This window comes from Chelon labrosus (assembly GCF_963514085.1).
Source record: "Chelon labrosus genome assembly, chromosome: 15".
Lineage (NCBI taxonomy): Eukaryota > Metazoa > Chordata > Actinopteri > Mugiliformes > Mugilidae > Chelon > Chelon labrosus.
This window is the reverse complement of record NC_140348.1, coordinates 980,368-1,008,313: the sequence shown is the minus strand read 5'-3', so window position 1 is coordinate 1,008,313 and position 27,946 is coordinate 980,368. Positions and strand designations below refer to the sequence as shown.

Sequence of the window (27,946 nt, the reverse complement as noted above, 5' to 3'; positions counted from 1 at the left end):
TACATCTTTGCATGTGCTTGTCTAAAGACGTGTATTTCCTGAAAGGTCATTTGCCAAGACACCATAATCCCACGATCAGAGTTTTCTCTCATGCTTTGATTGATGGCCAAGTCCAAATATCAAAAGTCAAATGGCTGTGGGCCCAAGCCAGATGAAGCCCTCGGGAAAGGTCCCACAATATCTGATCATGTCTACACATAATGTCAGGAATGTGCTTCTGCCATTATGTTTCTCATCATGGCTTGTAAATGGGCTTTGTGTCTTGATGCCTATTCTTTGTAGCAGCAGCAGCAGCAGCAGCAGCATGTTTACCTCATGTATATGACCTTGAAACAATCCTTCTCAGATGGGAGCCATCGTTCCACCTCACTGAATCAGCCAAGGGAGTGTCTGTGTAGATTAGGAGGACTGAGTTGCAAGAGAAGATGGACTGACAATGGTGCGAACAGAGAAGATGTAAAAGGAAGAGAGATATTAAGTCGGTCCCCAAACCCTTTGTGTTCCTGGTAAACAGCAAATCAGTAGCCACCATAAGAATTAATCCCCTCTCTCCACCAGCACAAAAGCACCTACAGACACATCCACTACAGTGCGCGCTGCATACTGATGGGCCAGCCCTGGCAATTGTTGCAAGGAATTCAGCTGAAGGAGGAGGGGGATCTGGTATAGATGTTTGACGTCATCCATCAAGCAGTGTCACACCAACAATGTCGGAGTAATTGAAGCACCGTTGAGAATAAACAGCCACTCAGTTATTAAGATATGAAGAAAGAAGCTAGAGAATGGAGTTTATTTATATTAAACTGTAAATTACTTCACTGTTGTTATGATGTTGATTGGTGTGGTTTTGTTTATAGCCATACTAACATGAAGCTGAACATTATTTTTACTATATAACATTGTTTTACTTTGTGTTCTATGCTTTTATCTGTTACAGTACATAAGACCCTATGTCCTTAGACCTTTGATTCAGAGTAGCACAAGACATGCATTAAGAGTCTGACATGTGCTTGGCTGCTTGCATGTTGCTCTTCCTGACTGAGTTGTACTAATCGCAGACAAGATGTACGTGACAAAACTGACCAGGAGTTCCAATTCTATCTGCATTAAAGCTCCAGTTTCTTGTCTTGAAGCTGCAGGGAAGCAGACAAGATTCGCTAAAGTGAAAGCATTGTATTTTGTATTCAGTATTATTCACTCCTGCAACAGTATATTCTTGACATATGCACCGATCAGCCACATCAACCACTGACGGGAGCATTAGATAGCATTGACTATCTTGTGACAATACAATGTTCTGTTGGGAAACTGTTGGACCTGTCATTCATGTGGATGTTACTTAGACATTCACCTAGATCAGACCAGGCACCCCCACCCCATAGCAATGACACTCCTTGATGGCAGCAGCCATCTCCAGCAGGATGCAGCCTGACACAGACACACACACAAAACAAGGTGTTGACCTGGCCTCCAAATTCACTAGATCCCAAACTGACAACAGCTGTTTCGGAGGCACAAGGGACACCTACATAACATTAGGAAGGTGGTCATAATGTTATGCCTGGCCGGTGTATTTGATAAATGGTTTGTCAAGCTTTGTGTCACTCCAAAAAAACTAATATTTGTCACAGTTACTTATGGGAGCCTCTTTTTATCTTGTCAGGATTTATTCTGAACTCTGTGGTGTTTGTTTGTTTGCAGGTGATCCACAAACATTTCTACCTGAAGAGAACAGAGATTATGTCTCAGTGTGAGGAGTGGATCGCTGACATCCAGCAGTACAGCAGCGACAAGAGGGTCGGGCGCACCATGTCTCACCATGCTGCTGCTCTAAAGGTAATGTCTTTTTAAGAGCTACTGCTGATTTAAATGTGTTTTTTTTTAGATTTAATCTAATCAGTATGATGGTACTGTGCTGAAACACATTAGTACTGGTGTGAAAAAACATAATACCAAATATATAAAACAAAGAGTTCAAACTGGCTCAATCCAGTACAGTTTAGAATTGCTGGGCTCACATTCCCATAAGAGCTGATGATTTGGGACTTAATTATGTGCATTGCCTTGGCTCTGAGATCTGGGCTTGGCTCTGCGTGAGACAAAAATAAAAAAAGCTCTAGTATCTACCTTTATCGCAGAGTAATCATTTTACATGTAAATAGAGCGCAGCTGGCGTATATAAATTATGTGCGTGGTGATTTTGTCACATGATGTTTCGTTATACTTGGAAGTGGCTGTTGGTTGACATTTGGCCTGAACAAGCAGCATTTCAGTCTCTGCAGTCGTTTCCATTCCAGGAATTAAAATGCATCTTGGGAGATCTGATTACAAGAGAACAAGAACAGAATTGTAAACACTCAAGACACATTTACAACACAATGAAATCAGTTTGCTCAGACCGTAGCAGTGTGAACGCTCAACACACTCCACTGACCATCCTCTACGTAAGCATAGTTTTACCTCCATTCACTCCTCTCTATAACACAACAAGAAACAAGAATAGGTTAAGTGAAAATAACTGATTTGGCTATGTGTATGCAGACAAACAGTTGGAGTACAGTATAACATTAAACAGCTGTTGTCTCCAATGAATCACTATTGATACAGCTGTTTCAAAGCCAGGGACAGGGCTGTTTGTTGTTTGGATGGGTTGTGTGCACTGTGTAGCATAATGATACAAAACTCGGCTGCTGTAAAGCATAATGAGCAGTGTGGTCTGTAGCTCACCTTAAGCACACCTGTAAACAAAGACCCTGGGCGCTGTTGAGGACGGTAATATCAGTCAGCGCGTACTGTGCTTGACCACAAGTGGCTCACACACCTCCAACATCCTTAATGCGTCTTTGGTGTGTGAACACCTGAACCCGGTCACCTGTTTAATGACTGCACATGCTGATACCAGGGCCACCCTTGTAAACAATCACGGCACATTGAGGTGTATGTGAGGGCTTCACATGTCTGATGGGAAACTGGTTATTTTCATAAATTTTGGTGCCTACTAATGGGCCCTTAAGTCATAATTCCAATGACTAGCTGTGTGGTGAGCTGGATTCTTAAGGCAACCTTCCACTTTTCTTAACAAGTATGTACGTATGGATGAAGTATGTGCACCGTCCTGCAAAATGTGTCTGATCTCCTCTGTAATTAGATTTTAACATGTGAACACTTAGCAGGTGGATTTGGAAATTGATTCTATCAGCCCCCATTCCTTATTACTTGCTGGACTATTTTGCTTATATAATCTTATCTCAACTTCAGTTACGCTGCTGAAGGAACCCACGTCTCCTCTTTCAAAGCTGTTTAAGAAATGAGGCTTCGTAGAGAAAGACGATGCCAGTAGGTTAGTCTGCATAAAGCCACGCGGCCACTGCACCGTCATGTCCTGGTAATAAACAGTGCGACATCAGGCCATCAACAGGCCACCCTAGCTTCCTTTTAAGACACAGGATATTGTAACACAAATAGTTACACCTATGTTTTTAATTCAAAATAAGATGACTGCCCTTTTTAACATGTTTTATTTATAAACCGGTCCAAATTGTAACATGTAACATTTAACTGCCAAAAACTGCAGCTGTTCAAATGATGATCACTTCCGTGTTAAAATGTCTAAAGTTACAGCAGAAATAAACGTGTTTACAGCTTGGTATAAAATGGTTTTAGTCTCTCTAGCTAATTTCTCCTTTTACAACCATTGTACTGGGGAGAATTTTTTTTTACAGAACTCACCTCCTTGTGTTTATACCAAGGAGTAACTTACGCATTTATAAGGCCAGGTCAAATGTGTGTGTTTTGTCCCCCTCACAGAGACACACGGCTCAGCTCAGAGAGGAGCTCCTGAAGCTGCCCTGCCCAGACGGACTGGAGCCTGACAGCGACGAGTTCTCAGAGAAGAGCGCTGCCCTCATCCTCAAAGAGCTGCCCAGTCAGGACGCAGAGAAGCCCGGCGGCAGTCAGGACGCCCACTGCAGCGACGGCCAGCTATGAGGCCCCAACCCCCTGTCTCTCCCCTTAACTTCCTCTTCCAGCATCTTCAGCCCCTCCCCTTCTCCCTGATTATTACTCTTTCAAAGACTGGATGGCTTCAGAGCACAAGCCATCACTTTGTCAATATTTGTATGTAAAGATCCAATGGCAGAATGAGGGGACGACAAGGTGACGAGATGAACTCTGAACTATGCTATGCCCTTATTGAAAAGAGTCAACAAAAACTTTTATTTACCTGTAAAAGAGTGTAAACATTTTGTGCTTTTTTCCAATTGTGAAATAACCACTGATTGGTATGTTATTAAACTTGTTTATGTATACATAATGGCAGAGGAAAAATTACAGATTATATAAGGGAAACTACCTTTAGAGAAGAATGTTTACTGAATGTGTTTTTTTTTTCTTTTTGACTGTTAGAGCGAGAGTAGTTGTAACCAAGGATATATTGGTCATTCTTTAAGGAAACTATTTAAAAAAGAAAACACACAGGTAACAGAATCTGAGATAAAAAACTCCTCTGATCATCCGTTGCTTCATCTGATTTCTTTAGGATCATATCCACTTGAATAAAGGTTGAGATGGACATTCTTAAATGCTATGTTATCCGTTTTACAGGCTCCAAATTAAACCGCACCATGCTCTCGATAAACGTTGTTGCCTCTCAGAACCTCTCCATGACTGCTTTCCATCAACATGACTGTAGATCGCAAGACTGTGTGTCAGAGCCACATGGGAAATGATGTACTTAGAAGGCTTGTGCATGTGTATGTGTGTTTTCTGTGCGTGTGCAACAATCCCCAGTGAGATACAAAGCTGTGATGTGCCTTTGATCTACACCATACCACCAAATACTCCAACAGAGTACCTTTACTGATTTCTTTGCTCTTTCTACAAAATTAAGAATTCTGCTCCGTCTGACATAAAAGAAACTGCTTTGATCTTTTTTTATTATGTTGAACTCCAGTGAACAAAAAAAAAAATGCACTTTCTATTTTACTCACTCCTCGGAACAGTCACATATTCCTTTTGCTAGGACATTAAATGGAGCTTGAAAGTATGGACTGCTTGTGCGAATGTTTCTTTCTGCGTTTAACTGGACACCTCTCGCCTGATGGGAAACGCGTAAAGAGGCAACAACACCGAACGCTGGGTCAGACAGATTAGCTGTCATTCATTTTTTTGGGTGTATTCATTGGATGGTTTTCTGCTGCCGAGTGCCTTTGGACTCACATGACGCATAAATTAATCTGATACTTTGTTACACAACCATTCGAAGGGGCGCATTGACATGTGATTGGATGAATCATCTGTTTATCAACAAAGCAGAAACACAAGCCGCAACCTGGCTCATCAAATAAGAGTGTCGGAGGCACAGAGAGACAAATAACTGAAATTCACGCAGGTTCTGGCTATAGAACAACAAATCAATCAAAAATGAATCAAGAATTATTAATGTGAAGTTATTTACAAATGAATCGACCAGAGAGGCCAAGTGTGTGGATCTTTTTGATAACCAGAACATCCCTTCCATTTATTAAGAAAATATAAGCTATTTAGAGCAACCTATGACTATAATACACTGCCTGGCCAAAAAAAAATCGCCACCTCGATTTAACTAAGGAAATAGGTAGGAGCCTCCTACTGGATAATTACTGCATGGGTGATTATCTTTCAGCTGGCAACAAGTTATTTAACCCCAACTGATGCAATGAGTAGCTTCTCATTTCTGAAACAACCATGTCTAAAGACACATCCTGTGGTCAAGGAAAAGATGTTAGTCTGTTTGAGAAGGATCAAATCATTGGCATGCATCAAGCAGAGAAAACATCTAAGGAGATTGAAGAAACTACTAAAATTGGGTTAAGAACTGTCCAACACATTATTAAAAACTGGAAGGATAGTGGGGAACCATCATCTTTGAGGAAGAAATGTAGTCGGAAAAAAATCCTGATCGTAATCGACTATCACAACATTTAAAAGGAAAAAAGGCTTCAATTTGCTGGGGAGCATAAAGATTGGACTCTGGAGCAATGGAGTAGGGTCATGTGGTCTGATGAGTCCAGATTTACCCTGTTCCAGAGTGATGGGGGCATCAGGGTAAGAAGAGAGGCAGATGAAGTGATGCACCCATCATGTCTAGTGTCTACTGTACAAGCCTGTGTGGGCAGTGCTATGATCTGGGGTTGCTGCAGTTGCTCAGGTCTAGGTTCAGCAACATTATGTGTCCAAAGAATGAGGTCAGCTGACTACCTGAATATACTGAATGACCAGGTTATTCCATCAATGGATGTTTTTTTTTACCTGATGGCACGGGCATATTCCAAGATGACAATACCAGGATTCATGGGGCTCAAATTGTGAAAGAGTGGTTCAGGGAGCATGAGACATCATTTTCACACATGGATTGGCCAGCACAGAGTCCAGACCTTAACCCCACTGAGAATCTTTGGGATGTACTGGAGAAGGCTTTGCACAGTGGTCAGACTCTCCCATCATCAATACAAGAGCTTGGTGAAAAATTAATTTATAATCAACACTGAATGGAAATAAATCTTATGACTTTGCAGAAGCTTATCAAAACAAAGCCACAGCGAATGTGTGCTGTAATCAATGTGTGACACTTTTTTTTTGGCCAGGCAGTGTATATATTCATCAAACTCCAATACCCGTACTAAAATATATCAAGCAGAGAAGGCCTTTGACGAGGTTATCCCCATTGCTCTTTGCATTAGTGATCAAGCCTCTGGTAATTTATTTAAGAACCTAGCATGACTAGCAGGTCTCCAGCAGGACCATAAAATCTCATTCCCATGATGAATTATTTGGACACATATCAGGATATAAAATTAATGTTAGTACCTTAATGCACTTGCTGATCAATCATTTGGAACTTTGGTCTTTAAAGTTTCAAGTCCGTTAAAATATCTAGGAGTCAGAGAAACCAAAACCTTTCGCAGACATTTGGAGAAACGATACAAACATATATGGCCTTGTCCTTATCGTTTGCTGGTCAAAAAAATATTAATTTCATTTTTTCCTTTGCAGGTTTATTGAATTGCTGGAACATGTAGATGATGTGCTACTAGCTACATGACCAAACTTCACCATGCTTAAATATAGAAAGGTTAGAAAAACCCCAAAATAAACTGTACCAGATAACCTGCTAATATATGGAACACTTGAAATCTGCTTGGCAAGATGATCTAGGGTCAGTGGTAACAGCCTTAGAACAGATTCATGGCTCTTCAGTCTGTGCTAGACATGGTCTTTTTTAGTTCATATAAAATATTTCCAGATATACTGTAGATCCTTCACTTGAACACTGGGGCTTGTACCAGCATCACTGGGTCATATGTTCACAAGCTGTCAGAGGATATTAGATTATTGGAGAAATATTTCCTCGGATAACAAACATTTTGCATAAAACTTATGGATTTAGATCCTGTCATGGTAATTCTGGGAGTAAGAGACTAACACAAAACAGTCTGGAACAGAATATGGTATCATTTGTCAGCCTGCTGGCATGAAGACTGGTTCTACTAAACTGGCAACAATACAATCTAACCTAACAAATCAGGTGATGAACTACCTGGAATTAGACGAGATATCATCTCTGGAAAAAAAAAACGAGGAACAATGTTCCGGCAACTTTTTATAGATAACGTCTTTCAAATGAACCTCAAATGAACCTCACCTGGTCACTCAACACCTGATCCATCACCAACAAAGCCCAGTGTCTCTACTTTCTGAGGAAGGTGAGAAGAGCAAATCTTCCACCCCCTATCCTGACCACATTCTACACAGAGACCATAGAGAGTATCCTGAGCGGTTGCATTACTGTCTGGTTTGGGACCATCTCAGATTGCAAGACCCTGCAGCAGAGAGTGAAGACAGCTGGAAAGATCATCAGAGTCTCTCTGCCCGCTATCACAAACATTTACGCCACAATCCGCAAAGCCATAAGCATCGTGGATGACCCCACAAACTCTTCACACACACTCTTCTCCCTCCTTCCATCTGGGAAAAGGTATCAGAGCATTCAGGCCCACACAACCAGACTGTGTCACAGTTTCTTTCCTCAAGCCATCAGACTCTAGAACTTGCTGAAACTGGACTGAACATACACCATACACAGACTTACTCACAGCCACAATAATATCATAACCTATACTCAGCCCTTTGCACACACTGCTGCTAATAGGTCAAACATTTACAATCGCCCTAACTCATACTCTGTTAGTATGCTTAGTAGTTGACGCTGCCCTCTGTCTTTTGCATAATGTCTCTTTATAAGTGCATTCTCTCCCAACTGTTTCGTACAGTCTGTACTGTATTGTTTGTCTTTGTACTGCCTCTGGTTCTTGCACCATTGACAATGACTTTGATCCCAAAGCTTTAAAGGGGGAACTCATCTCAGACACTGACAACACATCAACATGCATCCGTCACCAGTTGAAAAGGGAAGCAAAAGATTGAGGAGGATGCTAAAAGCCTCTGTTGACAATACTTCTGAGAACATCAGTGGTTGACGCCATGCCTGGTCCAGTACGTTGAAGACTGATGGATGTAGTGGGGCTGATAACGGAGGCAATCCAAAACTCAATACCCTGAAGGAATAGAAAATGTTAAAAAGTTAAAGTCATGACAGTATCTTCTTTTGCAAGAATATGTTATTGACTGATTTTCTTATTGGTTTCTGTGTCAATACGAAAAAAAAAAAAAAAATATATATAGGCTATATATTTTTCATCTGGTTGGAGTCTCTGAGGATTCTAGATACTTTAAGAATAATGATTTCAAACAGCTCTCTTGACTTAAGCACATTATTTCAGCTTGGTGGCGAAGATGCATTTATGCCTAAATGTTCTATTGTTATTATTACTGAAATGATTATTAAAATATGAATTATATGACCTCAGTAATTTAATAATAATAATAATAAAAATAAACTATTGTCAATTTGTAATAGAAAATTTGTGTATTTTCAATGCCGTTTTTTTTTTTTTTTTTTTTTTTGACACGGACAGGAGCTTATTCAGGACAGTAAGGCTATTTCCGTATGAAGTTGCTGAACACGGTTCAGTTTACAATGTTGTCAGTTTTCATAGAGAACTATTCCGCATCCACATTTTTTTTTTTTTTTTTTTTTTTTTTTTTTTTTAACCTTTTATTTAGTCTTTTCTTATTATTACAATACGTCTGAAAAAATAAAGAATGACATCCTCAAATTGTACAATATAAATCTTGTAGTACTATACCTCAGAGTCACACCTCCAGCAGACCAACTATAAAGGTGAAAAGACATACCATTCACATGGCAAGGGAGAACAAACTAGAAAGACAGCACACAAAAAAACAAAAAACAAAAAAAACAACAGAAATAAACTAAAACAAAATAAATAACATAAAACAAACCAAATAACAGGGACTCAGCTCAACTGAAGTATTAATATCAGTTTATGCAGTTTTTTAGCCTGGGCATTCTCTACCTTTATAAGACAGCTTTGGAGCAGCAAGAGTTCATTTTTAAGTGCAAACCATGTGGGGGAGGACTTAGCAAATCGACATTTATGTATATAATATTTTGTTGCTATAATTAGATTATTAACCAAATATTCATCCTTTTTATTTTTGAGGATTACACCCATCTGGATGTTTAGATATGAAAAGAAATCTATGTTTATAGATCTGGAGGACAACAGGTCGTGAAGAGATTTCCATAAATTCTGAACCAATTGACATTCATAAAACAGGTGTTCTGTTGTTTCAGCATTAAAATTACAGAAATGGCAATTGTCTACCTCAAAATTGAATCTTTTCTTTACAAATTCGTTAGAGGGATATATATTATTTATTGTTTTAAAATGTACTTCCTTAAGTTTAGGGGGAATTGGATATTTTAAGAATTTTGTTCTAATTGAAAATATTTCAGATTTGTTATAACCAAGAAAGAAGGGAGTGCTTCTTGTTCTACCCGGGCACAAAATATTAACAAGAGTTTGCTTAAGGAATCTATTATTACATTTTGTATCTACCAGGTCCACATAATCAATTTTAATTTTGTGTAATCTTGGTGATGCGATATTCAAAAAATTATTCTGTATTGTTTGAATAAGGGCCTTTGGAATGTTCTGTGTTACTTTGTTGTAATCTACAATTGAGCAGTTAATATTATATTTAGAATTAAATTCCTCCAATTCAAGAATATTACCATTTTCATCCAATATATGAACAACTGACCATACTATTCCGCATCCACATCTCTGGGCTGCGATCACTGACAACATGTGATGCACGCCTTGATTAGTCTTCCCACAATGCAACGCGAACCTGTCATGGCTGCTCACTGATGCAGCTTGTACCACATGGGTGGAAATAAACATTTTTATCGGTGATTAAGATATCAGGTTTGTCTTTCTAGCACAGCGTATAATCGCCGGCTTGGACCTGGGACCGTCCTCACAGAAGGCAGGAGTTCTCACTTCATCTGAGCAGAAACCAGAGGTGGTCAGTCATGCCGCTAGACGTAGAGATCCCCGTACTTCGAGGCTTCTTGACACCCAGCGAGGCGACGGAATGGAAGCAGAGTATCTTCAGTATTTCAGGTGACGAGAGCCGATCTTTTCCTGCTGTTATTTCACCCCGTCACTGTCATTAAGAGGTTTGGTCAGTACACGGCTTTAGACGTGGCCACGGTGGGAAGTTGGGCTCGCTTGCAACGAATATGCTTTTTTTTATGGGAGCTGCTGCTGCTGCATCCACTGGCAGCGTTAACGGCAGGGCTGGCATGCCGAGGAAAGACGTGGACGCTACAGAAACAGTTTAAAGCAATACGCGTGGATTCCTAAACTGATAGGGGCCGTTCTCTCGTGTGTGGACGTCATGCCAGACTCCATTGATTTTTTGGCCAAGTATAAGAAGACGCTATTGTGGGTTGCACTAAATATCTAAAGGAAATAATACAGAATATTGGTTTTAAATTTGACTCATGCCTTTGCTATTCGGCATACATCTTATACATAAATTAAGTTGAATTGTGCCAACTTTTGTAATTAGAAAACATTAGCTTTGATTCGCGTAGTACAAGGAGTCTACGGTAAAATTCACAGTAAGCTTTTGCTAACTTGCTTGCTGAATGAACGTGTATGCATTACTTTGTGTTGATAAGTGACTAGAGGAGATTTTCTGTGTCACTTTCTACTTTCTATCTGGCCAGCAATGGGCTGTCAAGCCACTGCTTTGAAGTGCAGACAGCAGACAGTAGTGGTTAGAGCTTCAGTTTGTTTTAAGGCCACATGTTTCTGCTGTGTTAACAGGCACGTTGGTTATGACTGAGCAGCTCGATATAACTCGTATCATCAATTAGTTTTACATATCTACCCCTCAGTATCTGACAAGAATTAGGTGGAAGCTTTGTGGGTGTTTAACTCCTACTCCTAGGGTTTTCTCCACTAGATAAGATAAAATAATCCTTTATTTATCCCACAGGGGGTTATTTTCTGGCCACATTAACAGACAATACATTTCTGAAATATGGCATTAGGTTTAGACGACACATCCATGGAAAGAGTAGCTACTCAAACTTAAAACCCAAGTTTTCTAAGCATATTAAAGTCATAGAAACATGGAGGGATGTGGAAGACATGTCTTTTTACCATGGGTGTCCAGTTAAGAGCTAAATTAATAACTACTTTGGGCTGAACTTCATTTTATTTATATGTGACATGTTGTCAGTAGTAGAATGGGCATCCCTGCACAGCTCAGAGAGTGACACCTTTGTGTCATACCGTGATGATGTGTTTTGTAGGATTTCCTTGAACTGGACAAAACTCGGCACATTGCCCACATTTTCTTCAAAATAGCACAAGAGTTGTTCCAAGGTGTGCACAAGTTACCCATGAATTGATACGACTGCCCTTCTAATTATATAACCAAGCAGTTTACCTGTTTGTTCGGAGAGTGCACACCTGACTGAGGTGTCTGGCAGCAGCAGTGCACCTTCTCATCATACATATATACAGAAATGTTGTTTCCTACAAATAGCCTAGATGCTTGGTCAAACTCAACATGCTGTTCACATACAGAACACTGCTACATGAATTTAAGATTATGTCTATAACCGTGGTCCTCTGATTAGCATGAGTGCGTGTGTCACTATGGGAGCGCCTCCTACATGACCTCACCAGGAGCTCAGACCACATCCCTGCAGTACTAATAACCTGGCACCTGTGGTATCTATGCCGGGAGGGTGCGAGACCCTCCCCCTATATAGTAGGATGACATAGGTCTCAAGATTCAAGATTCAAGATTTCTTTATTGGCAATTTATCGATACGTTCACGACATACAGAAAAATCGAAAAAATGTTTCTCTCTCTCTTTCTCTCTCTCACATAAGAATAAAAAACCTAAATAGACAAAACATGAGGGAATTTGGCATAGATGCCACAGGTGCCAGCCTATTTGAGCTGGCGTAATGTGATTTGAGCTTCTGATGAGTTCACCCAGGAGGTGTTCCATGGTGACTAATGCTATGAAAGCGAACCACAGAACAATAATAAATGCCAGTGCGTAGATCCTCCATTTTCTGTTCGGTTATTTCCTGAAATGCAATTTCATTCATTCATTTATTCATTCATCTTCTGTAACCGCTTGTCCTGTGAAGGGTTAGAGGAAGTGTCAGTCTCTTAAATAACTCCTTCACTGCATTGATTGTACAGAATTAATGAATTAAACTATTCTTATCAACATGTGGAAACAAGAATCTCAGGGTGATGACTATGAGTATGACGTGACTGCTTGTTCTTATGGAATGAGAATCTACCTTTATTTGAGTAGTAACTTAAAGGACATCGCTGAGTTGAAGTTTGCCTTGTATGCTTTTCTTGGCGGAAAGAGCTACATGAATCAGTGTTGTTGTATTGATTCAGATCAAATAAAGCTCATCAAGGTTGCGTGAGCAACCTCATCTAGTTGAAAGACAGACCATAAGCTGGTGACTATGTGCAGTTTTTAGTGGCGGGATCGCTTGGACGGATATCGTTGCTTAGCTCTATATATACTTTCGCAAATTAGATTCACCATTGCGTTATTCGCCTCAGCTCATTGCCTGAACGTTTATGAATTATGGACTAATTTGAGGGCCTCTGCCTTGTTTTCCATAATTGCTGCCATTTCATCGGTAGACCTGAAGAGTAGTTGAAATGTCATTAAACACGTGGCCATACCTCAGGCTTTCATTTTCCCCATCATAAAGCCAAAGCCTTTTCCTATCCTCTCTCTCCCTCTGCACTGTGCTATTATGGCAGCCCCTGGGTTTCATTAGATCAGCCGCAAGATGAAAATCTTCACGCCCCCTTTAAAACTCCACCTGCACCGCAAGTGCTTATTAAAGCCGAGGGTTCGGTTATGGATTGGGTGGCTCACCTAGAGGTCGTGATGCATGTGGGCCAGGAATCTTGATTCTTGTATTGATGTAAGCCCTCCTTCGCAGTGAGTCTGTCAAGGGCTGAGGATGCACTGCACTGTGAAATAAGGTATGGTGATGATGGTAATGATGTAGTGAGTGGTTAGGCAGCATGTGATTTTCCAGGTGTAGTAAATGGACAAAGAACAACATGTCAATGTAGGCAACTATCTCTATTGTTAACTATTGGAAATATTTCTAATAATTCCTGTGTGAGCTACTGAATACAAAACCTTAAACCTCTGTCATTAATCTCTCAGTTGGAAAGCGCCTCATTCCTATTTGTACAATTCACAGGATTGGTGCTATGAACACAGGCATTGAGTGTGTCCACCAATGTGATCACTTGAAGATGTTAAGTCATACAACCTTTAGTAGTTTGTTTTAGGACAGAGTTGTTGTTGTTGCAAAATCATGCCTTTCTTAGGATTTGTATTAAAAATTTTATAACAAGAAATAATTAAGGAGATTTGCAGCTGATATGGGTATGACACATATCCATCAAGGTTCAAAAAGGCAACTGGACTTGTAGAGTTTTTTGAGAAGACGTTTCACCACTCATCCGAGTAGCTTCTTCAGTTCTCAGTATGACAGTATGACACATGTTTTTTATGTGCTTAGCCCTGTTTCTTGTTTACTCTAAGGACCATGATCGAGGCGTTTTGACGTATCTCAGCATAGCCAGGCGTTGTTATGCTGCTCAGAACACTATCTACTTCCCTCCTCTCCCTCCCTTTTGTTCTGTCCACCGGGGGAACACAAAGCAATCAATGCTAATGAGTCAAGCCAGTCTCCCTGCTCAAATAAAAAGCTAATGAAAGATGGGAAGAGGTTGAATGGCACACTCAGGCGAGACAATTATTTCTGGTTGGGAAGTAGTGGCCCTGTAGCCGCCCTCTGTCTTTCAATAAATCAACGTTTTTCATCATCTCAGTATCAACCTCTTCAGCTGGCAGTCCTCCTCACACATCAGTACATGATGGTGTGGGAGTCTTAGCCAGTCAAACGCTCACACACTGCGCCTTATCTATGGGGAATGATTCGATATGCTCATTAACTTGAGAATATTGAGTTAGATTAAAAATGACTAGGAAACAATGTCAGAGAAACGAAGGGGGTGGATTGTCAAGCTAGAGTGTGGCACTACCAGTGTAGGGAGACTGCAGGAGAATTGGATAAATACATTAACACAACTGTATGATGTGAGCAGCTACCAGGTGAGGTAATGCCTGTATAAACTCTGCTGTACTTTAAGTGTAGATTACAGTAATGCATGTCAGTCTTACACAGTGAGATGCTGTTGATTTATTCCAACAGTTTTAGCAACATTTACTGTGATTTAAAAAAAATAACTCAAATCTGTGTGGAAGAAGTGCCCAGAAACTTCCCAGTTTGAAAGAGGTTGTAATTTATGTCAAAGCAAAGTAACTTGAGTTGCCTGTCAGACTTACCAATAGTTACTTGTAAATTTTCTCTATCCACTAACAAATAAACGAAAAACAAAACAGAACACTTCCCTGGATGTTTCTCAGTCTCCAGTATGTCAAGTAAAGCAAATTTTGCCCGGATACAGACGCAGAATCTATTCATTCATTCATTTTCTGTAACTGCTTGTGCTCTAGAGGGTCATGGGCTGGCTGGGGCCTATCCCAAACAACACAAATAATCCAATTTTATTCTTACTCAGAAGATTAATATTATGGGAACAACATCCTTCTAAAATTTTTTTTGTAGTCCGATCACATTCGTTTAAAAAAAAAAAAAAAAAAACGTTTAGATTACATTGCTGTCATATATTTGCATAAATCAAATGAAATGAGTAAACACTGTAGAACACTGGTGTTAAGTCCTCCAAACATACTTAAGGTAACTGTGCTTGATTTTTTTTTTTTCCTTCCAGAGGCGGGTTCTCTGTTGGAGTCCTTGATGGCTGGGGACTTTAAAGCAGTACTGCTGAGCCCACAGGTGGTAGATCTGCTCTCCGGAGATGGCAACTATGGCGAGGGGGAGAGCATTGAGGCCTACCTGGAGAGACGGGTCCTGCTGTACCTGACTGGTGGCACCAATGATAACCAGATGCACAGGCAAGAAAGCAGAAATGGCACCGTCAAATCAACTGCATAATTTCTGAAATCTGTATTGTGTTGCTGCCCAAGTTTTAAGCCATTACCGAAAGGAACACAGAGTTGTTCTGTCTTACAAGGCAACACCCGTTACCTTGTGAGACAGTTATGCTTCACGCTATGTGTTTGTTCTTTCCCTATTTCAATGGACTTTCTAGAGGATTCCCTATTCCCTGACAGACATGCTCTTGCTGCTGGCTTGAAGGTCTTTTGATACAAAATGTGAGCGTTGGATATTGACATTTTCAAAATGTTTACACAAAAGAAGCTTATTCAGCTGAGCAATGTATGTTGCTAACAATATAGACAAAAGTTGGTCTTGGTCCCTTTTAGAAGTAATCACTCTCAGATGTTACATATACAATGATGGCAGGTTTCAGTGGGTAAATTAACAACAGTCTAAGTATCGTTACATTACACTGATCAGTCGGTCTTGGTTAGCAACTTGGGTAGCATCAGTAACCACTCGACATAATAACGTAACGCACAGATTTTTCCTCATGATACGACCTTTACCATATTTGTGGACAGCTACATCGATCAATACAAGAAAAAAAAGATATTCCCCAGTGATATTCAACAGATGGGCTGTTCATCAGTTCACCAGTTTCAATGTAAAGACGGTTATTTTGGTATTAACGGCAAATAAATGGACTCCTCGCAATCGTCTGATCCAGTAGATCACATACATTTCAGGTGCAGCAAATCCAGAGTAAAGAGCAATACCACTGGGCTGATATTGTGCAATACATTAAAACATTTATTATAAAATAAACTAACTAGTTTGATTATATTGCACACTTAAATCCAAGATTGGCACATCTTTCAAAGTAGCTAATCAACCTGTCATTAAAATCAGACATGTTCCATCACTTTGGAAAATTCACGTATGAAACCATTCATACACTATACTGAAAGCCAGGCACACCGTTTAAGTAAAATACTTTTAAATACTCCTAAACACTTTTAAACCTATTAAAAGCTTTCACACATTCTAGAGGACAAGAGTGTTTTTCGTTAAAGTGGAAGGTGTTTTACTTGAACTGAAAGAGAAAAGGGAGTACATTTCTGCAGGCTGTAACTGGTCCATTATAGGACATATATGTTATATACCTAATGATGTTTGTTTGGGAATCGGTAGTGGCAGTACTTCTCAGGAAAGTTTATCCGCTCTCTGTTCACTGACTTTTTTGCTTTTGTCATGAATTATTAATTTTTAATAAGGGCAGCTTAACATCTCCTTCTTGCTCTCAGGGGAGAACTGTCCATTAGTCAATGCTGAATGCATCACATATTGCTCCTCCTTCTCTCCCCTCATCATGATTGAGTCCTTTTCTTCCCTCTTATCACCTTCCTTCACTTTCACATCCTAATTGAAAGGCAGAAAAGCATGTCGATGGTTGTCTATTTTCAAACCCTCTACTTGCCCAGATTGAATTTGCAGGTTAAAGTGATTGTAGTCACTTATTCTTTTCTAGACTCTTATGTTGAGAAGCCTTTGTTAAAAATAACTTTTAATATAGGCTTTTCTCTGCAGTCTTTCTGTGCAGTAAATCCAGTGTCTGTCTTCCCTCTTGCTGCAGGGAGCTGGCAATGATGGCCCTAGCGGCTTCATGCCTGCACGTATTTGCCCAGAGTAACTGGACTGGTCCTCCGGTCTCCTTCCCTACCTGTGACTTGCTCCCCCCGGGCCTGGTGTCCTCCGAGGTACGGCTGTCTCATCATGTTAATATTTTCGTTTGCTTTCTTTGATTTTGCATAATTGTTAAAAAAAAAAAAAATTGAAATATATTTTAGTCTTGAGTATTTCCCATTACCCTGGGAGGGGTTGTGGCTTAATGGGTCACGCAAACTTTGCACAACATTACCTAATATTAAATGGTCTAAATGTGTCGAAGCTTAATTTCATGGTGGTGTAGAAGGTGAGCCGAGTCAGAGCATTACTAGAGAGAGCTGTAGACAGGCTGGGTGCTGAACTGCCTAGTAATGAAGCATCTCTGGGGTACTAATTACACTTCGGTCAGGAGATAGCTTCCTTGTAGCACTGCAGCCCAGCAAGCAAAATAGTGTGTCTCAGTCAGCCATTACCCCAGAAGTCATCAGTGCCATGTGCTGCCACAGCAAGGAGCCTGTGTTAGGAAGCTGGTAGTCCATACATGCATGACAGTGTGAAAGCGAAGGCAAACATGGCACACCCATTGTCATGCAAATTTAAGTCATTTTGGGAAAAGGAAAAGTTGAATGTCCTTTAGTCTAATTGATATTTTCAGGCTTGACACTACAAATGAGAAAAAAATGGTAAACAGGAGATGCTTACATTCCGTCCACATGAGATGTGTACTGCAGTAACCATACAAGAAAATGGAAGAAGAAATGCAAATAATTGCGTGTACTACGTACAAAAATGCCTGCAAGGTTGTCCTTCAAGATTTCCCACATATTAAAACAACAAAAAACAAACTTGTTCATCAACAAATGATGTTGGTTGGGATGGTTGATCACTTGATACTGATAGGCAAGGGCAAACTTGGGATGAACTCACAACCAACCCTGATCAGGCTTTCTGCAGCAGTTTTTTGTGAAAATGGTGCGTGCATATGGTGGCTGCAGGCCAAACAGGTCGAAAGTTAACAAACAGGAATCATATTCAATACTTTTTTACAATATTTTTCACTCCAACAGTTACAACAACTTTTACAGTATATTTCTTGTTTGTACAAATTACAGATAAAATTACTTACAACTATTTACAACTATTTGCAATTGTTTTATCCACAAAGTGTGCACCTTCTGTTGCTACAGTGGATCTTTCTCGGCTTCTGGAAGAACATTTCCAGTGCCTCTTGATATGCATCATCGGCCACATCCGGCCCATCTATTTTAAGAAAACTGAAATAATTCCCCATTCATTCTCTATGTACTGTATCTACCTAGCTACTTACTTTTGTTTATTTATCCATTTATCTTGTATCTCGTTATCTATCTGTCAATCTATGTCTTATTTGTTTCCTTAATTTAATTTAATTTTTTTACATACAGGCAATGTAATGGTAGGGGAAACACTGCAGTTCTTTTCTCAGTAGTTGGTCTTATGATTTCACTGGACTCAAATCACTTTGTTAATGTTATAATAGTATCATGGACTTTTCCTTCAGTAAAAATGTCTGCTGTGATGAAGAGGAAAGTGAGCCTCTCATATACACTGTATGGTCATTTGAGCCCCATGAATCCTGGCATTGTCATCTTGGAATATGCCCGTGCCATCAGGGAAGAAAAAATCCATTGATGGAATAACCTGGTCATTCAGTATATTCAGGTAGTCAGCTGACCTCATTCTTTGGGCACATAATGTTGCTGAACCTAAACCTGAGCAACTGCAGCAACCCCAGATCATAGCACTGCCCCCACAGGCTTGTACAGTAGACACTAGGCATGATGGGTGCACCACTTCATCTGCCTCTCTTCTTACCCTGATGCACCCATCACTCTGGAACAGATAAATCTGGACTCATCAGACCACATGACCTTCTTCCATTGCTTTCTATCTCTGCTGCCTCCACGTTGTTTCTTATGGCCCTTCTTCGGTTGACACCTGTTACGCCCAGTGTACCGTAGGCCTTGCTCAGGGTGTGACTGGCAAATCCCTGACTGCCCACTTCCACTGGCATACACCTGGTCCTCCACCCATTCCAGTGACACTGCTCCACCAACTCCTGATATTTCTCCCTCTTTCTCTCTCGAGCCTCCTCCAACCTCTCCTCCCAGGGCACTGTTAGCTCCAGCAAGATTAGCTGTCTTGTGGCCTCAGAGACCAAGATGATGTCAGGTCTCAGTGTGAACCGGGTGATGTGTGACAATCCTCGAAGGGTTATCCCTGTTGCTGGTGCACCTTTTCCTACCAAACGTTTTCCTTCCACTTGACTTTCTATGAATATGTTTGGATAGAGCACTCTGTGAACAACCAGCTTCTTTAGCAATGACCTTTTGTGGCTTTCGCTCCTCATGGAGGGTGTCAGTGACTGTCTTCTGGACATCTGTCATGTCGGCAGTCTTTCCCATGATTGTGTAGCCTACTGACCCAGACTGAGAGACCATTTAAAGGCTCAGGATTTAATTAGCTGATTAGGGTGCGACACCATGAGTTTTCCCAATTTTCAAATGTTTTGAGACACTGAGTTTGGGGCTTTCATTATCTGTAAGCCATAATCATCAAAATTACAAGAAATAAAGGCTTGAAATATTTCACTCTGTGTGTAATGAATCTAGATAATATACGAGTTTCATTTTCTGAAGTGATTGACAAAACCTTTTCACAATATTTAAATTTTTTGAGCTGTACCTGTATGTGTGTGAAGTGTTGCTTCCAAGTAGCTAAAATGAGTTTGCTCACTACGTGCCAGTCCTCACAACTCCAGATAGGACTTCTTCTTGTGCCTGTATGCTTGGCACAGTCACCTGAGAGGATAACCTGGGTCAAACACAGAACACGCTGGAGGGAATTTATGATATTGCTTCCCATCTTGCCTGGGAACGCCATGAGATCACTGAGTAAGAGCTGAAGGATGTGAATATATATATATATAGAAGATGTTCTTAACTCCAAGGCATGACAGCTCTGTTTATTAAATATATATATATATATATATATATATATATATATATATATTTTATTTATTTTTTTGCATGGTTTGCACATTAAAGTGCATTATTCATGGTTGAAAATAGTCCTTATCTGAGACCTTCATTTTCTTCAGTTATTTTTCTGTAGTAATGGCTTAATGAATCTCTATCTTTGACTTGCAGCCCCAGACCCTATCTGAGGCTATCCACTGCAGCCTCCTCCTAGATGGCGAGTCTGTGTATAGCCTGGTGGCCAACCCATTCCTCCTCCTGCTGGCCAGGGTAATTCTCACCAAGTGCTTGTCTAAGATGGATAGCCTCCAGGTAATTCTGTCTTTCTGCTTCTATGACATTTCTCAAAGAGTTACAGTTATGAGTGATGAGTGAAGAGAGTTAACCCTTCAGAAAAGTACTTATTTCATTTTGGAATTTATATATTGCATTTTTTATTATTGTTGGGATTGCAATTTCTGTCTTTTTTATATATTTATGTAAGTTTTAATGCATGTTTGTTGGACATGGTGGTGAAGAACATAATTTAGTTCAGAAAAAGGAGTAGTTTAGAAATTACAAAGTAAATCTTCAATCTGCATTTATGTATGAATGTTTTCTTAAAATGGAAACAATTAAATCAATTTTTTATACATTATTTGCTATTCACACAAACCCCTTCCTGATGTGAAGCATCCCTAAAGGAGTTCTAAAAATATATTGGCCTCAGCATCAAGAACTGTTGTTATGCTTAAAATACAGAGCAATCTCAGGGTATGCTGTTTTTCATCAGTCAACAGTTTCTCCTTATTTGTTGCCAACCATAAACTGCAGCATCATCACAAACCAATGGGTGACATCACATGTTGCAGTGGCAGTATTTATATACAGCTGTTTTGTTTGTAATGGATATTAAAATGATACTATATGTAAATAAATAAAGGCAAAATCAGTAAAGCAGATTACAAATAGTGGCCACAGCTCTTTATAGTCCTGGTCACAATTATTCATACCTGAAAATTGTAAAACATTTTGAATATGTCCATACATTGATGCAAAACCTTTTCACAGTGTCAAAAAGAGAACCTTCTTAGAGCAACAGAAATGCTATTATCAAACAATATAATTCCAAAGGTTGCTAGGAAAATGCCAAATATCTTGAAATCTGTGCTGCAAGAAATTAAATTTAGACTGTGAAGGCTAGTGCACCATGCAAGACATCTAAAGAGCTTAAGGCTGACCTTGATCAATCTGGAGTGTGGGTTTCAGCCAGTACCAAACGCCACACCCTGAAACTGTTATGGCTCCATGGACAAAGGAGGGCATGCCACTGAAAGAAAGTAACAACAAAGCAAAAGTGATTTTTTTTCAAACCCCTTCATAGTTGAGCCAGACAGAGGAAACCTGAGGTATGAAAGGAATGATGAAATGAGAAGATTCCCAATGCATGTGTTACCCACTGTCAGAAAATTGGGGTTTGAGGTGAAGGTCGTTTTTCAACCTAAAAATCCAACAGCACAAATGAGCAGATATATCAAATTGAGTTTTCAAATGAAAAGATGGACTGTTTTCAACTGTCTAGCAATGAGTCCTCACCTAAATACCACTGAAAACCTTTGGAGAGCTATTAAGTGTGCCACTCTAAAAAGGACTCCTGAAAATTTAAAAGTAACTAACAGCAGACAGGTGCAAGAAATGTCTACGAGCAGATATTGGTGAACAGGAGAAACTGAAATTAATCACTATTTGCTCAATTTACTAAAAAGTTTTTTTTTTAATTGAATGTTTTTTTTTTTTTTAATTAAATTATACATTTGGTTCATCGAGTTAATTTTTGAAGAAATAAAATTCAACTCTGACCTGGACTCTATAAGTTATGTAAGCATTTTTACATAGTTCCCCTCAATCTCCCACTGCTGGAGGACAAGAAGAGGAAACAAGTGGTAAGGTGATTTTTCTCACTGCCACTTTCCATCATGTTCAGATGCAAAAGGCATTTGAGTTGGCTGTTTTTAGTGTGTGGTCAGCACTTGGTTCCAACAGGCAGCACTCTGCTGCTGGTGTTTTGTTTGTGCTGTAGGGCCTCAACATCAGCGTGTCGTATGCTTATTTGTTCATATGTAATTTCTGAACAGGGAGCATGTTACATTATTAAAATAAGTGAAATGGAAATATAACTGCTTCTGTTTTAACAGCAGATCCAATTTCAATATATATACCTGTATCTCTGATAGATCTGCCAACAATATCAAGTTCTATTTTTCCTGACCAATATTTTCATCATATTTTAAATTGATTAAACATGAGGCTTGTCTTCTTACAGTGGCCTGCACAGTGTAAAGCAAGATATAAATGTTACAAGAATGAGCACAAATGTACCTTGTCTCAACATGAACTGAATAGATCAAATCAGTTCAAATTTTACTAATAATTAGGCTATCATCAAGACAGCCAGATGCAGTTATCTGTGTTGTCTTTGTTTCCATGCGTATGTGCAGCTGCTGCCTTGGTGGACCCTTCGCTACATCAACCTGCACCAGCAAATCTTGGAGGCCCGTTCTCCGCAGCTCTTCAACTTGGCACAAACCAGCATGGATAAAGGTCTGTGAAGTATAATCATCAGTCATTTCTCCTCAGTCACTTACAGATCGACTTAACGTTTGACAACACTCACCTGTTAACTTAAATCCACTCCCGGTCTTGATCTCACGAGTGTCGTACTCATATTGCCAATAGTGTAACGTACGTGTACGTACCATACGTGTAAGCAGAGAGAGGGGGTTAGGCTTCTGACATCAGTAAAGAGTTTTGGACAATGCCACAAGGAGCATAAAGATCTGCTTTTTCCCCATGCCACACTGATCTGAGGAGGTGCTGCTGCGATGTCTGTCTTTGTTTAGTGCTCTCTAGAGAAAGTGTTGCTGACTTAATTTCCTCTCTTTAGTCGCACTGTTTTCTAACAGCTGGACATTTTTGATTATCTGTGTTGTTGTCAGAACGTAGTGTGTTTTTTTTTTTTTTTTTTTTTCGTTATCTCAGTACTTTCTGACTCCCCTTCTTCTCTCTGTCTTACTGAAAATGTATTTTTTTCAGTATTTTACTTCTGTGGAAACTAGGGCTGTTAATTCAATCCACTTACTTTAGAGAAATGGCCACAGTTCACACTCAACCCTCACTATAGACTCACAAAATGGTAAACAGACTACACTGATATGATACTTTCCTTACTGTGTCTATAAAACACCACATGATCTGATCCCAAATAATACGCTTGTGATACAACCCATGGATTAAAGCATCATATGTAAAATAGTGGGCCTGCACGGTTAACCAAATGGAAACTGTAGTGTAAAAGAGCAGTTTAAGAAAGAATCTGTAAACCTTAACATTGTTAGATGTGCAAGAGATGGCGACAGTGCATTGCAAGTACATTTCTTTGTCTATCTGCATCAGCCCTGGCATTGCTTTTATAATGTTGAATGGAGAGAAATGTGTATGATTTCTGGTAATGAATTCTCAGTTCTCTTTATCTTGCTAGTCTCAGATGACAATGATCTCCCTGGCTCCAAGGCATTATTAATAATAAAATCAGAGGGAAAGAAAGGGCAGTTACTACACAGCTCAGCAGGAGATGAGTGATGGCACTTTCATCGTCATTCACCAGCCCCTCCACCCTCCACTCAGTGACTGTTGTTGGTCAACATGGATGATGCTAAGGAGAGAACTTTTTCTATGTTCATTTGATTACTCTTAAATGTCCACGATCTTCTTATAAGTCTTATACATGTTTATATTGCAGTGAGCTTGATTAATCTCTCTGCCTCAGAGGATCTATCAGACAATCTTGTTCACTTTTGTTTTTTTTGGATGGATGGATTGTAAGCATTCTATCATAATCTATTATTACCTATGATATTCATTTCTTTTTTTAGTGATAATGACATTAAGAAACAACTCTCCTACAAAACTAAAAATAAATCACAATAATAACTCATGGATTCTTCTTGCTGCTACTCATTTATATTTTATTATTTTTATATTTGCCATGTGACAGTAGCTGCTGACAGATACACATCAGATAAACATAAGTATACTTCTTTTTTCATCTTGAAGTTCAGGAGCTATTTGAAGAAATGTTTGACACTCAACTACTGTGGCATTTCGATATAGCTATGTAATGATATATCCTACTAATACATTTGGCTTCTGCTAGCACTGTAGGATTCACATTATGCCATTATTGTTTAAAAATGTGGTCATTGACAGGAAATATTCTAATATAATATTCTAACAATGCTCCATTGGTCAAGAAGACCTCTGATAGGTCCTAATTTCATGCTGCTGCATAAACAAGGAGACTAAACATACAGCCGAAGTGGTATGGCTCCCACAGAGCCCTAATCTCATTATCATGGTCACTTGGGGAAGACACCTTGATGAAATAAATTCTTCCAATATGCTTGAAACAAACGTGTGCAAGTTTACTGATAGGAAAACCAATGGCATAGAGAACTCCCACTAAATTTGACTTAGTATATTGTTGCACTTTTTTCCCACCATCCTCACTGAATTTTTCATTGCTCTGTTTTTTGACAGTGATGGAATCCCAGTCCATGTTGTTGGAGTATAGAAGTCTTGCTATCCAGTTTCACCTGGAGTGTGTTTACACTAGTCTAACCTACTACGAGTACCAGTCAGCCAAAAAGCACATTCAGAAGGCCCAGGAGCTCTCTGGGCTCACTCTCAACATGACTGGTAAGTACAGTTACTACACAGCTCAGCAGGAGATGAGTGATGGCGAAAATTTTGAAAATGATTTGTTGAAAATCGCAAATATGAGAGGATTATTGCACTTATATAATCAGTGAGAATCCACAATACTGCATCTCGTCTTGAAAACTGCTTTAAAACTAAACACAATATAACAGCTGAACAAATTTAGTTTTAAATTAAAGACTCCTGAAACTGTGTGCTCCTTTTGCTAAAAGCAGTATTCAGTAGTTCAGTTTTGGGCTTTGTGAGGATTGTTTGGAGACCATATTATCAGTTGTTCATAGGCCACGTCCAGTGGTCCAGTTGTAGTTCCTCAAACCTTTCTTCCTAAATTGTGTGCTGATCTTTTTTATCATGCATGGATTGTATGTAAGATCCAACAATGTACAGTTTACTGAGCTTTAGACCGAGCCGTCCTTTCCTCCTGCCTCCGGTCTTTATGGTAAGCTAGGCTACCTATGTGCTAACGCATGCTGAATGTGCTTTATTATATTCCTTTAAGAACAGGAATGATGTCTTTGACAAATTCAGTCCTCACATGTTGATGAGATACAAGGTTAGATTAGATTATAACTGAATGTAAGAGTTTATTGCATATGGTTAATCCAGGTGCTCTTGGGAAGCGGACGCGTTTTCAGCAGAATTATCTGGCTCAGCTCATCCTTGAAGTTAAAAAACAGCAAGATCTACCTGATCTGATGGATGATGAGACCAGTCCCACCCCCACACCCCAGGACATCCTTCCCAAGGTATGAACCTCTGCTGTTTGTAATAGGAAGAATCCGAATCTCTCTCTTTCAAAAGTGACTGTCTTATTTTAAAAGTCACACATTCCACGAATCCTGTCCAAATTAATTTCCGCCTTGTACACATTGTCAACAATTTGGGGTCAACTGTTCTTTGATTTTACATCTATGGGTCCTATAAAACCAGTAACACCCACCTGTGACCTACAGGCAAGAACACAGAAAAGAGAAAAGAAACACAAAACCAAATAAACAAATTTGCAGTTGCCTGTTTATCCTCGATCAAAATGTCTCACTATCGAATCTAAGATAAGGATGCATCCGTCTAATCTCATAATCTCAACACTTTTTACATTTTCGCCGGTGCTATCAATTCAAAAGTATAGTCCTAAAACATACTACAGTGGACACCGAAGTGGTTCCGACCACATACATTCACAGCTCCACTTCCCAAGATGAAGCTTTGTTGAGTAATGTCCAAAAAAAATGAAGAGTCCATAAGAAGATGGATTGTCACAGATAAGTCCAAAAAAGGCCTACCACACCGCTGGGTGCAGTAGCAAGGAAGGCAGGACAGTATTATGTCTCAGACGGGTTGGCTCGCCATCAGTTTTCATCTGCAGGTCCACTCTCTTTTCCTCATGAAAGGAAAAACAAAAACAACGTAGGGAAATTAAAAAAAACCTGACCGATTTAGTTGGACACACACACAAAATGTCAGCGCCTTGCAATTACAAGGTCTCTTGATGGAGGAAGAGGAAGAGCCAAGAAGAAAGGCCGTACGCTCTCGGAAAAAGATGAAGGAGAAAAAGAATCGCCAGCTTCGCTAGTTAAGTGTTGAAGCTAAATGTTGAAGCTAATGAAAGTTTATCGTAGCTAACACTGATAAAAATGCAAGTATATCAAAATCAGCAAGTTTTACGGTATTTCTAAAAGTTTCACTTGGTTCATCACTTACTTCTTACATCGAAAGTAGTTGGCCTCGTCTCCTCACTTGAGGATGAAAAAAAAAGATTCACTTGGTCCAGAAACACGCTCTTTACTTTTAAGGAAATTTAAAGGAATTTCGATGTTTATGTTTTGAATGATTAATTAGTAAGCCACTGATTTATCTGGGTTACACCAAGGTCCTAGTTTATGGGACACTATTATTTTATTAAAAGTGTGCATTGTGCACAATTAGCTGATGAGAATGAGAAAATTTAGAGACTTTACTATGTAGGCCAATCCTGTGTTAATTAAATCATTAATTATTAAGTAACTAATTAATTAATTAATTGGTAATTATTTATTAATTTAATAATTAATTAATACTGCACTCTGCTCTACCTCCACCACTTGCAAAGAAATGTTGGATTGCACACAGCACTTATTTATTTATTAATTTATTTTTTCCCTCACTCTCTCACAGTCCTATGGGACTGCTTCACGGAGCAGTTGTGATGGCAACTTGTAGTCATCATGATGTCACATCCTACTATAGCGTCAAATAATTAATAAAATAACAAAAGACACTTGAGTATACATCGGCATTATATTACCTTCCTAAAATGACAGAATTTGAACAGAATGAACCTTGAATTTTTTTTTTTTTTATACATAATGTGTACTTTAGTGTTTTAGTTTGGCCTAAATCCCATCCACTAATATGGAGGAGATGGAGCTTATGATCTGTACTGCAGCCAGTCACCAGGGGGCGCTCTACATGCTTTGGCTTCAGTTTTAAGGAGCTGTTCATCCAGTCTGTGGCCATTCACACACACACACACACACACACAATCACACACACACAATCACACACACACAATCACACACACACACACACACAATCTCACACACACACACACACACACACACACACACACCCACTGATATATACTATGTCAGTACAGTATATCAGCAGTGTCATGTGACACCATTTTAGTGATCTGCATTATTTCCTGTTGGCATTTTGCAAAGCTGCATGGTCAGGGCGTCCTACATGTCCTCCTTTTCTTTTTTGATACTTTTTATTTAGTATTTTCAATTTAAGGGAAAAGAAGTTAACAAACAAACAAAAACAACATAGAGGCTCCTCTGTTGATGATATTGTTGTATATAATGTCCAGTTAATTGTTAATATGTATCATCCTCTATTGTTTTGATAAAAGTAGTCCATTTCTCCCGTTTCCTGGAAAAGGTTGCTCCTCTAGATCTGACAGAGAAAGTCATCTTTTCCATTGAACACATTTCCTTCACTCTG

The 27,946-nt window shown here is 39.5% G+C and overlaps 2 protein-coding genes across 7 annotated transcripts in view; both read left to right on the top strand.

Moving 5' to 3' along the window:
- birc6 (baculoviral IAP repeat containing 6) overlaps positions 1-5,044 on the top strand; it is a 90,381-nt gene extending 85,337 nt beyond the window's left edge. For all 6 annotated transcript variants that reach the window (XM_084562405.1, XM_084562404.1, XM_084562408.1 and 3 more), the window contains exons 72-73: positions 1,702-1,836; positions 3,808-5,044. In XM_084562405.1, the coding sequence (XP_084418531.1) occupies positions 1,702-1,836; positions 3,808-3,987 (315 nt within the window). In that variant the 3' untranslated portion in view covers positions 3,988-5,044. The remainder of the gene's footprint in view (positions 1-1,701; positions 1,837-3,807) is intronic.
- A 5,192-nt stretch (positions 5,045-10,236) lies between these two features.
- The window catches only part of ttc27 (tetratricopeptide repeat domain 27), a 51,283-nt gene continuing 33,573 nt past the window's right edge, over positions 10,237-27,946 (top strand). The window contains exons 1-7 of the mRNA XM_084561262.1: positions 10,237-10,592; positions 15,352-15,535; positions 17,158-17,281; positions 20,378-20,518; positions 22,684-22,786; positions 24,782-24,940; positions 25,568-25,707. Coding sequence (XP_084417388.1) covers positions 10,502-10,592; positions 15,352-15,535; positions 17,158-17,281; positions 20,378-20,518; positions 22,684-22,786; positions 24,782-24,940; positions 25,568-25,707 — 942 coding nt within the window. The 5' untranslated portion in view covers positions 10,237-10,501. The remainder of the gene's footprint in view (positions 10,593-15,351; positions 15,536-17,157; positions 17,282-20,377; positions 20,519-22,683; positions 22,787-24,781; positions 24,941-25,567; positions 25,708-27,946) is intronic.